General features: G+C 45.6%; 2 protein-coding genes across 2 annotated transcripts in view; one reads left to right on the forward strand and one right to left on the reverse strand.

The window, feature by feature from the left end:
* The window catches only part of LOC148998390 (uncharacterized), a 183,833-nt gene that overhangs the window by 78,860 nt on the left and 92,756 nt on the right, over window positions 1-12,217 (reverse strand). The gene's annotated exons all lie outside the window — the stretch shown is intronic.
* Window positions 1,496-12,217, forward strand: part of col25a1 (collagen type XXV alpha 1 chain) — a 483,837-nt gene continuing 473,115 nt past the window's right edge. Inside the window, exons 1-3 of the mRNA XM_089129575.1 lie at window positions 1,496-1,562; window positions 5,486-5,595; window positions 9,020-9,046. Coding sequence (XP_088985701.1) covers window positions 1,496-1,562; window positions 5,486-5,595; window positions 9,020-9,046 — 204 coding nt within the window. The remainder of the gene's footprint in view (window positions 1,563-5,485; window positions 5,596-9,019; window positions 9,047-12,217) is intronic.

The following is a 12,217-nucleotide window of genomic DNA, read 5'->3' on the forward strand; positions in this document are numbered from 1 at the left end:
ACACTTATGTCTTTAATATTTTAATATATAATAATATATTATTAATTATTAATTAATATAATAATTTACCAGTTAATCTCCAAATTAATATAGAAACAACATAAAGACTGTCACGGTGTGGTGCAGGCAGAGGAACAGGCAGAGTCCAGAAGATCAATTAATAAAACTTTTATATTATTTTATGTAAGTGAGTTCAGGTGAGGAGACAAGAGGATCCTGGGAAGTGTAGTGAAGAAGACGCAGACAGACTGGTGCAGACGGAGACTGTGACAGAACTCCCCCCTCCCGGAAGGCGTGGCCTCACGCCATAGAACAGAGGAGGGAGGGAGGGCGAGCTGAAGGCCGAGCGGGCGTGGCAAGGGCGGAGCAGGTCGATGGCGTGGCCAGGGTGGAGCAGGCTGAGGGCGTGGCCCGAGCGGAGAAGGCTGAGGACGAGACCAGGGCGGAGCAGGCTGAGGGCGTGGCGAGAGCGGAGCAAGCTGAGGACGAGACCAGGGCGGAGCAGGCTGAGGGCGAGACCAGGGCGGAACAGGCTGAGGGCGAGACCAGGGCGGAGCAGGCTGAAGGAGAGACCAGGGCGGAGCAGGCTGAGGGCGAGACCAGGGCGGAGCAGGCTGAAGGAGAGACCAGGGCGGAGCAGATGGAGGGAGGACCCATGGTGGAGCCGATGGAGGGAGGAGACGAGACGGAGGCGGGGCTGACGACATCAGGGGGCCGACTGACAGGGGCGGAGCAGATGGGAGAGGAGACCGGGGTGAAGCCATAGGGCCGACGAGACAGGGTGATGATGCTGGACTGGAGGAACATGGTGATCCCGCGGACCGAAGGACACGGTGAGGACAGAGGGAGTGAGGATCGACAGCGAACTGAAGGGAGTGAGGAGTCCAACGAAACCGGGGGGGTGAAATGACGAGGTGAAGACGGAGGATGGAAGTCCATAGGTGAGGGAAGGACGACGAGGGACCAAAGTGAATCCAGGGGGACGAGGGAGCCTGGCGGAACTGGTGGACTGAGGGGCCATAGTGGAGCTGAGGGAGGTAGGAGCCAAGGGGGAAACAATGGGACGAGGGGCCGAAGAATTATCCAGGGAGAGGAGGTTGAAGGAAGAGACTGGGCATCCACCGACCAGGCTGGATCAGGAGGGCTGGAAGGCAGAAGGGCTGACAGGAAAAAGATGAGAGGAGGCGGGAGAGGGAGGCTGGGTGGGATCCTGGTCTCTGGCTCAGGCTGGACGGTCTCTGGCTCAGGCTGGACGGTCTCCGGCGCTGGCTGGACGGAACCAGTGGTGAGGAGGGTTTAGGTTCGCCAGGGCTGGATGGAACCAGCGGTGAGGAGGGCTCAGATTCGGCAGGGCTGGACGGAACCAGCGGTGAAGAGATCTCAGGCTCGGCGGGGCTGGACGGAACCAGTGGTGAGGAGGACTCAGGCTCGGCGGGGCTGGACGGAACCAGCGATGAGGAGGGTTCAGGCTCGGCAGGGCTGGGCGGAACCAGCGATGAGGAGGGTTCAGGCTCGGCAAGACGAGATGAGGAAAGGAGGCATGGTGATGGCAGGAGATGGTGGTTGGTCAACCACAGCACATGCTCTAAGTACTGGGAGAACGAGCCTGGAATAGCCGCCGCTGGAGCTCGCTGGTACAGATGATTGTCCAGACCGCCCCAAAAAAACGTTTTCAGGACTTCATCTGTCCAGCTTACCCCAACGGAAAGCTCCAGGAAGCTGGCCGACATATTCCTCAATGGAGCCGCCATCTTGGAAACAATGAATCAGGTGATCAACTGGAGTTAGGTGGTCCAGAGTGATCTTCATACTTATGGTCGGTCAATCTGTCTCGGTGTGGTGCAGGCAGAGGAACAGGCAGATAGTGATGTGACATTTGAAGCGAGGCGTCGGAGTTTGTGTCGAGCAAAAAGGGGCGTGCCAGATGAAGCCGCGATTCGAGGCTTGTGTTGTTAACGTGAAAATCACGTGACTAATGACAAACGAGGCCTCGGTTTGTGTGAAAACGTCATCGGTTCGTTCTGAGTGTCGTTTGTTCGAAATTCGCGCCACCTTGTGGGTGTTGTCAGGTAGTAGAATCAGTTGTAGTAGTGTCAGAGAGTCAGAGTTAGAGAGTTATCGTCATTATTGTGCAATATATATGTTAGGGCTGTAACGGTATATTATTACATTATTAGGTCAGATTAGTTATAGTATATTCATAGCTGCCAACTCTCACGCATTGGCCGTGAGACACCCGCATTTGATTGGTTTCACACGCTCACACGCCACACCCCCGATTTCTCACGCTGAAGTGTCAACCCTCCCGTTTTTCCGGGTTTCTCACGTATTTTAGCTCTTTTACTGTCTTCCCATGTTAGTATTTCCCATAAAATATCTCGTATTTTTACACTCTGATTGTGTGAGACGTACAAGCTCAGACAGATTCGGCTTGAAGTCGATCGTCCTCGGATGCGGTTCCGTGCGCGCTGTAACAAAATAGCTTTGCACACAGCTCGAAGTGAGGTCTTGCCGGTCTTGCGCACCCAACGCGTCATTTTTAACGCGCTTGTGCAGACGCGTCGAGTATAAACAAGGCTTTACTCCATGTCAGCGCATGCAGAGACCTCAAGGTGCAGAGACCTCTCCCAATCATCTCCAGCAGAAGCAGCCTCCCCGTTTCCCTCGTAAGCTGATCTTAGTATTTAAACATTCTCCATGGTATTTTTTTTAATGACACAGTGCTCTTTCTCACACATATGTGGGCTAGTTCTAAACTCTTTAGACTTTTTGATTAGTGAATCGTGAGAAAAAATGGTTCCTGGAAAATGGATGGTTCCTGGGAAATCTCCCTTTGATGTTGACAGCTATGGGTCAGTCAAATGCCTGAAAGATGAGTTTATCTATTGATCTATCTGTTGGGCAACTCGTGATCCACTAGTTATACCGCAAATTAGTTACAAATCTCCCGTGATATATAGCGAACGGTTCCTCCCCCCCCCCCCCCGTCGACAGATCTCACGCCAAGCAAAACTCAAAAGTTGGCAGGTATGTATATTGTTAGTATTAATTATAGCTAAATTATAGTATTGTTATATTAATTAGGTACGATTATTTGGATTTGGACTGGACTGGTTTTTGATTTGGATTGCCCTTTTGGAATTGTTTGCTTTTTGTGACCTAATCCTTTTTTCTTGTAATGGAGCCAGCAAGAAAGAGGACATCATCCCCTCTCTGGGAGTTTTTTGAAATGTTTTCTCACAATTAGGTACAAACACACAATTTGTATTATTAGGGCCCGAGCACTAACAGTGCGAGGACCCTATTGAAACTGTTAGGGTTATTTTTATTATTATTTTTTTTTTCTGCAAAGTAAGCACCATTTTCGGGACCGCAACATGCTCAAAAACTCACCAAATTTGGCACGCTTGTCAGGACTGGTGAAAAATTTCGTATTTTGTGGGTTTTGCAGATCTGCACGAAATTTTAAACATTTGACAAGAGTCCCGCCCTGAACAAATCTACATGCCGACATTTACGCACAGTCATAGCGCCACCTGCTGGCAACAGGAAGTGACCTTTAACGAAGCAGCGTAGCAAATGTACAGCCGCACTGGCTGAGCTGCAGAATATGCAACGCGGCCGCCTCAGACTCCGACGCGCTACAGGTGCGAGGGCCCGCCCATCGCTGCTTGCAGCTTTAATTATTATTATAATTATTAGGTAACACTTTATTTTACGACCCGCAAACAACTGTGTAAGTACACCGAAATTACGGTGTACGTTTCTGTAATTATCGTGTACTTCCGTGTAGGTATAAGGGAACAATATGTTAAGTTTGGGGTAATAAAGGGGTAACAAGCACCACTTTAATTTACAGCCCGCAGAAGTTACACTTACCCTGTAACTACACGGAACAAAAATGCTACTTACTATGTAGCAATACGAAACAACATTATTTGCACTGTAATTACAGAGAAAGGTACTGTTATCAACAAAAAAATAAATAAAAAATTTAATACACAGTATATTTGCCCTGACATTTAAGTGTCATTGCAATTCAATGGGATAAGGTGAGTACTAATTACCACATGGTACGGTCTAAATTAAAATCATAGTAGAAACAAATTATTTTGACTTTTGTAGTAATCTAGTAAGAAAAGCCAATAAATTAAATTTTATCATTTTATATATATATATATATATATATATATATATATATATATATATATATTATGTACACAGTGTACTTTGTTTGTACAAAGTTATTTGCAGGTTGTATATCTGTTTGTTACCCCTTTATTACCCAAAACTTAACATATTGTTCCCTTGTACTTAGACGGAAGTACACTATAATTACAGAAATGTACACCGTAATTTCGGTGTACTTACACAGTTGTTTGCGGGTCGTAAAATAAAGTGTTACCCATTATTATTATTTTACTGTCTTGATATAATAATCCTTACTATATGGCTGTATTATATTTAATGTCTAAGCCCCAACACACTTGAAAAAAATCATTTCTAATCCTTCCTTTGTCCTCTACGTCCCCAGTCCCATGAGCACAACACTGCACAAAAATAGTAACAGTTCAATACAAAAAATCACCAGAAACAATTCTTAAACCTTTACCACACCACACTCTTCTGTTGCACTTTACTTTATTACACTCCCTCCACCATAAGCACTGCACTCAACAGTGTAACTTTTATTGTTCATACTGTCACTATCCAAATCATTTATGAATAATTAATTAACTCTGTGTGTGTGTGTGTGTGTGTGTGTGTGTGTGAGAGAGAGAGAGAAAGAGAGAGAGAGAGAGAGAGAGAGAGAGAGAGAGAGAGAGAGAATGCTGTCTCTGCAGAAGTAAATTCAGACAGAATATACATATTTTATTTTATTCCCAGGCAATGGACAAATGCCTGCTCAGGTATTTGTATTATTGCAAATGAAAGGTTACAGACATTAACAGTGAGAAGACAAAAATAAAATAAAACAACGGGGGGTATAGGCCGCCTACGGACATCATAAGTCTGCTCAGGTCATTGCTTCAGAATTAAATAATTTGTTTGCTATTTCTTTGCACAGTAGCTACAGTAGGTATCTCTAGTGAGCAATACTGAATGAAGCTTCGAGTAATGAACCTTTGGGTGAAGCAATGGGCTGCGAGGTCTCAGTGATTCAGGAAGCCTCATTTTGTCATCACTACAGGCAGAGTCCAGAAGATCAATTAATATAACTTTTACTCACAGAAGAACAGGCAAGGATACAAGTAGACGGGCGCAAACACAGTGTAACATTCACATTGACCGACAAAGACTGACTGAATGAGGGAGAACTAAATACAAGAAGGAATCAAACATAATGAGGTGAAGACAGGTGATCCAGATGAACAAGACGATGAACAGGAGGCTGATGAGGAAGTGAGTTCAGGTGAGGAGACAAGAGGATCAGCAGGGACTGCCATATGTTTCACTATCCCCCTGGGCTATATGTGTATTCCAGGCCTTCATCAGGCGACTGGCTTCCGCAGCGTTCCCTTCCCCTTCTTCGAGTTGGGCACGCTTTCCCAGTATTATCCAATGTCCGCTGGTTGGGTCTTGCGGAACAGCAGTGTGACTTCCTAGCTAGCTACCTTTATTTCTGAAACTGCATGGGTAGCGTCACTGGGCGCTGGAAGGGGCCAGCATCATGGCGTTTTATTAGGGATCCCAATTCGTCAGGGAATCCCTGATGACACATCGGAGTTCCCAGGATGAAAGGGAACGTCTCGGTTACATATGTAACCCTCGTTCCCTGAGTACGGGGAACGGAGACGTGTCGTCCCTTCACCATGTTGTTTACCTTCGCGGAGGGCTGGAGTCTGTTCGGCTCCTCTAACAAACTATAGCAGTGTTTCCCAACCCTGTTCCTGGCGGCACACCAACACTGCATGTTTTCTTTGTCTCCCTAATCAAACACACCCGATTCAACTCACCAGCTCATTAACCCACCTGATTATGAGCTGATGGTGAGTAAGGTGTGTTTGATAAGGGAGACAAAGAATACACGCAGTGTTGGTGTGCCGCCAGGAACAGGGTTGGGAAACACTGAACTATAAGACATGTTATTTATGTTTTTTTTAATCTATTTATTATCTCATGTTTTTATCTGTTTTTGGGTAAATGTGTATGTGTTGGCTACCTGTTGTGAACTAAATTGCCCCTTGGGGACATTAAAGATATTTCAACTTCCTCAGCGAGAAGCGTCTATGCAATGTTTGCTTCCGCTTTTATATCCGCGTTTATAGGCGGCTCGCGGAATGCAAAGATTGCATGCCAATGATTATTGGCTCGTTGTTAATTCTATCAGAGGTAATCAGGCTCCCTAGTGTGATCCCAATTCGTCAGGGAATCCCTGACGACACGTCTCCGTTCCCTGTACTCAGGGAACGAGGGTTACATATGTAACCGAGACGTTTTTACTACCCCCATTTTCCCCTTACACTTAATGGCGAGTTCAGACTGCATGATTTTAGCCACGATTTAGGCTCGCCGACAGGTTGTGAGAAATCGCCGACAAATGCCCGAAATCACAGGCAAATCGGCGCTCGTTCACGCGAGTGATAATCACGCAGTGTGAATGAGCAAAGACGCGAACTGAGAGAATCACCGACGAGTCGCCGACGCCCGTGAGATATTTGGCATGCTAAATATCTGGACCTGTCGGCGATTCAAAATCCTGCTGTGTGAAAAGTGTTTTGACTGAAAACTACATCGGCGATCACCGGCAGCCAGTGAGAGAGCAAGATACAGAGCAGCAGGGAGTTCGGGGAGGAGTTATAGACCACATATCAACATGATATGGCATTGTTTCAGGAAAAAAGCTTCTTCTCTGTCTATTTGGACACAATAAATGGAAGAAAAATTAGTAGAAATTTGGCAGGAGCACTCGTGTCTGACGTTTCACCAGCTGTACCACAACCGGGTCGAAAAAAAAAGTTTCACGTCACGTGAGAACTCCGGTCTTGCACGTGTGGTGTCGCGTTGTTTCCTTTTCACATCTCACGTGTGTTTGTTGTGAAACGTAGTTTGCGTGCAGCGTGCTAGACAGTCTGTCGGCGATTTTTCCCATTGTAAAGTCATGCAGTGTGAAACCTTCTGTCACCGATCAATCGTCCAGTGTGAACACAGCAGTGACTGAATGCTGGCCAAGATAGTCATGCAGTGTGAAAAGAACAGCGACCCGACTACTTTGAAAATCATGCAGTCTGAACTCGGCATAAGTGTGTAATTTACTCTTTCCTTTCATATATATATATATATATATATAAAATTACTTGCAGATTTATAACTTTATTACCTCTGAAGACATTATGACTGCAACAAAAGATTTGTGTGGCTGATGCTCCACTGGTTATAAACAGCTCGTGCAAGCGTGCGTATGCGTGTGGTCCATGAGCGTGCACACCTCTGGTTGAAGTTTCGCTTGTCACCAGAGGGGGCATAGTTCTGCAAAAACTCAGAGACTTGGACAATGCCCCTTTAAGAAACTTGGTGCAGACCCTAAAATTCTAGATTAGTTCCATCCCATCTCAAATCTTCCATTTATTTCAAAGATTCTTGAACACGCATTGGCAGCACAGGTTCATGCTCATCTTAGTAATAATAACTGGCACTGGCGTAATTTCCTATGGAGACAGGACATGCCTACCCCCCCCCCCTCCCCCCCAAACACACACACTTTTAAAAATCCCTTTTGCTTCACTCCCACTTTCAAATTTGTTTATTATGATTTTAACAGCAGGACCGTGTCTGTGTCGATGCGCTATGTCGTGGAACGTCTCGTACACACTTTAAAACTATCTCACTGAACATTCTAGCAGGTAGGCTATAGCAGGTATAGCGGTTGCGGCAAAGACAGCGATGATATGCGAGAAACAACAACAGGTGACTTTAATATCCTCATGGATGAAAAGAAAGAAAGGAAGTGTGAATTGGAAGATTCAGTAAATTAGATCAGGTCAAGATAATCTGTCTACACCTTGATGTAAGCCTTATGTTGACTGAGTTAACGTCAACATATGCTGCTTGCTGGTAATGTCTGGAGTGTTTAGTTCTGCGTAGAATTATGTTTGAATGAACCATCTGCAAGATTCATTTGTGTTTGGTTCACCCTTAAATCCTACACAGACAACTAATACTAAAATATAGTTGTACTTTATTTATATGTCCATAAGTTTCATAATTTCAAATGTGATATTTTATGTTGATTAACTACATAAAATGATATAAATATATACATTTTCTAACCCCCATATCTTGAATTTTGTGATGATTCACATGCATTTATAAAAACATTTTAGAGTCTTGATGTTGGTTAATAATATGAAACATTTAATCCGGAAATGACAAAACAACTGATAATGAATTAACTCAAAAGGTTCCATATAGAACCTTTTTTTTTCCTGGTTACAAAGAACCCTAAAGGGTTCTCATTATTGAACCGTTAAAAAGGGTAATACGTAGCACTGATAGAACCTTTTAAGGTTCTTTGTAGAACCTTTTCTTCTAAGAGTGTAGATTCCAGTAGATCCAATGGATACTTTTTGAAATAATTTACAGATCACTCTTGTGCATACAAACAACCACTGACCTTTTGTAGCTGGTCACATTTATACCAATAAATCATCACATTTCATTAGCATGCTGAGCAGCAAAGGTCTGTCATATAACAGTGCAAAGATTTTATGTTCAAAAACAATATACTTAATGTTTAATGCTTTCAAAGTGGGAGAAGTCACCATGTTGAAAGGCAGAGAGAGTCACCTTGTAAGTCTGAAACTGTGAAGAACAACTGCTTGACACTAAAGGCATAATCCCATTCACTCTGAATTTAGCATGTGTGGAATCCTATGAATCTTTATATTCTGTAGACGTGTGTTATTTGTCGAATTCCTGTACAGCATGTGTAACATGTTTATTCCTTTCTTTCTTTTTTAAATTTCAGTTTATGGAGCACACTTTACATTTTTGTTTTCTCTTTTATAATTCCCTTTAGGGTCCACCTGGCCCAAGAGGTGACAAGGTAGGAACCCTTTGAACACTTTTTACATCAACAATCACATTTCTCACACCTTCACTAAAAAGAATAATAATATCACATAATATGATTTTCTATGGTTTTAAAGGTGACAGTTTGAATGTCAGGGAAGTTTTTTTTTCTGTTATTATTTTTTTTAATAAACTTGGATTAAAAATACAGTATTATTAACAATTTTCGCAGAATGTACCAAGTCAAGGTCAATAAGAAGAAATGAAGAACAAATGGGTGTGATTTGCAGGTGCTTTTGAAGTTGATCTGGTAGTTCAACTCACCCGTGCAAACTGTTAGAAAACTTGGTAACACTTTACTTGAAGGGGTGTGGATATGACTGTCATGACACCTTCATAGTGTCATTTGCTCAATTATGACATTTTTAATGCCAACATGACATTGTTTGAGATGTCTTGTCAATGACAACTTGACATAAACCAATACATCATAACCTGTCAGTGTCTTTGTCCTGACAACTTGACATTACTAAGACAACACAACCTGTCATAAATATGACATAAGCATGACATTGCAGATTAATTATAAAACTTAAGAAACCACTAAGCTTTATTGGTTAATATTACATTAAACTGTCAGGTGGTTGGTTTTGACTGGCTGTCATGAGGCCATTAATGTCAAAACCAACCACCTGACAGTTTAGTGTAATGTTAACCCATAAAGCTAAGTGGTTTCTTAAGTTTGGTAATTCATTTGCTATGTCGTGTTTATGACATATTTATGACAGGTTGTGTTGTCTAAATGTCAAGTTGTCATGACAAAGACACTGACAGTTTATGATACATTGGTTTATCCATCCATCCATCTTCTTCCGCTTCAACCAGGGCCGGGTCGCGGGGGCAGCAGTCTAAGCAGAGATGCCCAGACTTCCCTCTCCCTAGACACTTCCTCCAGCTCTTCTGGGGGGACACCGAGGCGTTCCCAGGCCAGCCGGGAGACATAGTCTTTCCAGCGTGTCCTAGGTCTTCCCCGGGGCCTCCGCCCAGTGGGACGTGCCCGGAACACCTCCCCAGGGAGGCGTCCAGGAGGCATCCGGAACAGATGCCCGAGCCACCTCAGCTGACCCCTCTCGATGTGGAGGAGCAGCGGCTCTACTCTGAGCTCCTCCCGAGTGACTGAGCTTCTCACCCTATCTCTAAGGGATCGCCCAGCCACCCTGCGGAGAAAGCTCATTTCGGCCGCCTGTATCCGGGATCTTGTCCTTTCGGTCATGACCCAAAGCTCATGACCATAGGTGAGAGTAGGAACGTAGATTGACCGGTAAATCGAGAGCTTTGCCTTACGGCTCAGCTCCTTCTTCACCACAACAGACCGGTACATCGACCGCATTGCTGCAGAAGCTGCACCGATCCGTCTGTCAATCTCCCGTTCCATCCTTCCCTCACTCGTGAACAAAACCCCAAGATACTTAAACTCCTCCACTTGAGGAAGGATTTCTCCACCAACCTGAAGTGAGCAAGCCACCCTTTTCCGACTGAGGACCATGGCCTCGGATTTGGAGGTGCTGATTCTCATCCCAGCCGCTTCACACTCGGCTGCAAACCTCCCCAGTGCATGCTGAAGGTCAAGGTGTGAAGGGGCCAACACGACAACATCATCCGCAAAAAGCAGAGACGAAATCGTGCGGTCCCCAAACCTGACACCCTCCGGCCCATAAAAATTATGAACAGAACCGGCGACAAAGGGCAGCCCTGCCGGAGTCCAACATGCACTGGGAAGAAATCTGACTTATTACCGGCAATGCGAACCAAGCTCCTGCTTCGGTCATACAGGGACCGGACAGCCCTTAGCAAAGGACCCCGGACCCCATATTCCCGGAGCACCCTCCACAGGCCGCCTCGGGGGACACAGTCGAATGCCCTCTCCAAATCCACAAAACACATGTGGACTGGTTGGGCAAACTCCCATGAAGCCTCCAGCACCCTGTAGAGAGTATAGAGCTGGTCCAGTGTTCCACGGCCCGGACGAAAACCGCACTGTTCCTCCTGAATCCGAGGTTCCACTATCATCCGTATTCTCCTCTCCAGTACCCTGGCATCCCCCTGTAGTTGGAACACACCCTCCGGTCCCCCTTCTTAAAAAGAGGAACCACCACCCCGGTCTGCCATCCCAGAGGCACTGTCCCTGACCGCCACGCGATGCTGCAGAGGCGTGTCAACCAAGACAGCCCCACAACATCCAGAGACTTGAGGTATTCAGGGCGGATCTCATCCACCCTCGGTGCCTTGCCACCGAGGAGTTTCTTGACTACCTCGATGACCTCAGCTAGGGTGATGGACGAGTCCACCTCTGAGCCCTCAGCCTTTGCTTCCTCAATGGAAGACGTGGCGGCGGGATTGAGGAGATCCTCAAAGTATTCCTTCCACCGCCGGACGACATCCCCAGTTGAGGTCAACAACCGCTCACCCCTACTGTGAACAGCATTGGTGGGGGACTGTTTCCCCCTCCTGAGGCGCCGGACAGTTTGCCAGAATCTCTTCGAGGCCAACCGATAGTCCTTCTCCATGGCCTTACCGAACTCCTCCCAGGCCCGAGTTTTTGCCTCCACAACCACCCGGGCCGCAGTCCGCTTGGCCTGCCGGTACCTGTCAGCTGCCTCCGGAGTCCCACGAGCCAACCAGGCCCGATAGGACTCCTTCTTCAGCTTGACGGCATCCTTTACTTCCGGTGTCCACCACCGGGTTTGAGGATTGCCGCCTCGACAGGCACCGGAGACCTTACGGCCACAGCTCCGAGCAGCCGCTTCGACAATGGAGGTACAATGAACATTGGTTTATGTCAAGTTGTATTAACAAATAATAATAATTCATTACATTTACAGTATATAGTGCTTTTCTCGGCACTTGAATCGCTTTATATAGTAGGGGGAATCTCCTCAACCACCACCAATGTGCAGCATCCACCTGGATGATCTGGACAAAGACATATCAAACAATGTCATATTTGTATTAAAAATGTCATAATTGAGCGAATGACACTTAATGACAGTTGACACTTATTTTATGCATGTTGATGACATGGCATGATTATGCAGGTGTCATGTCAGTCTTATGCACACCCCTTCAAAAAGTAACAAAAACTTTTTCGGTAAAAACTTCATACCAGCTGTTAAACACAAACAGCCACTGCTCAGTGATGATGATA

This window comes from Pimephales promelas, chromosome 1 (genome assembly GCF_988280905.1).
Source record: "Pimephales promelas chromosome 1, fPimPro1.hap1.1, whole genome shotgun sequence".
Taxonomy (NCBI): domain Eukaryota; kingdom Metazoa; phylum Chordata; class Actinopteri; order Cypriniformes; family Leuciscidae; genus Pimephales; species Pimephales promelas.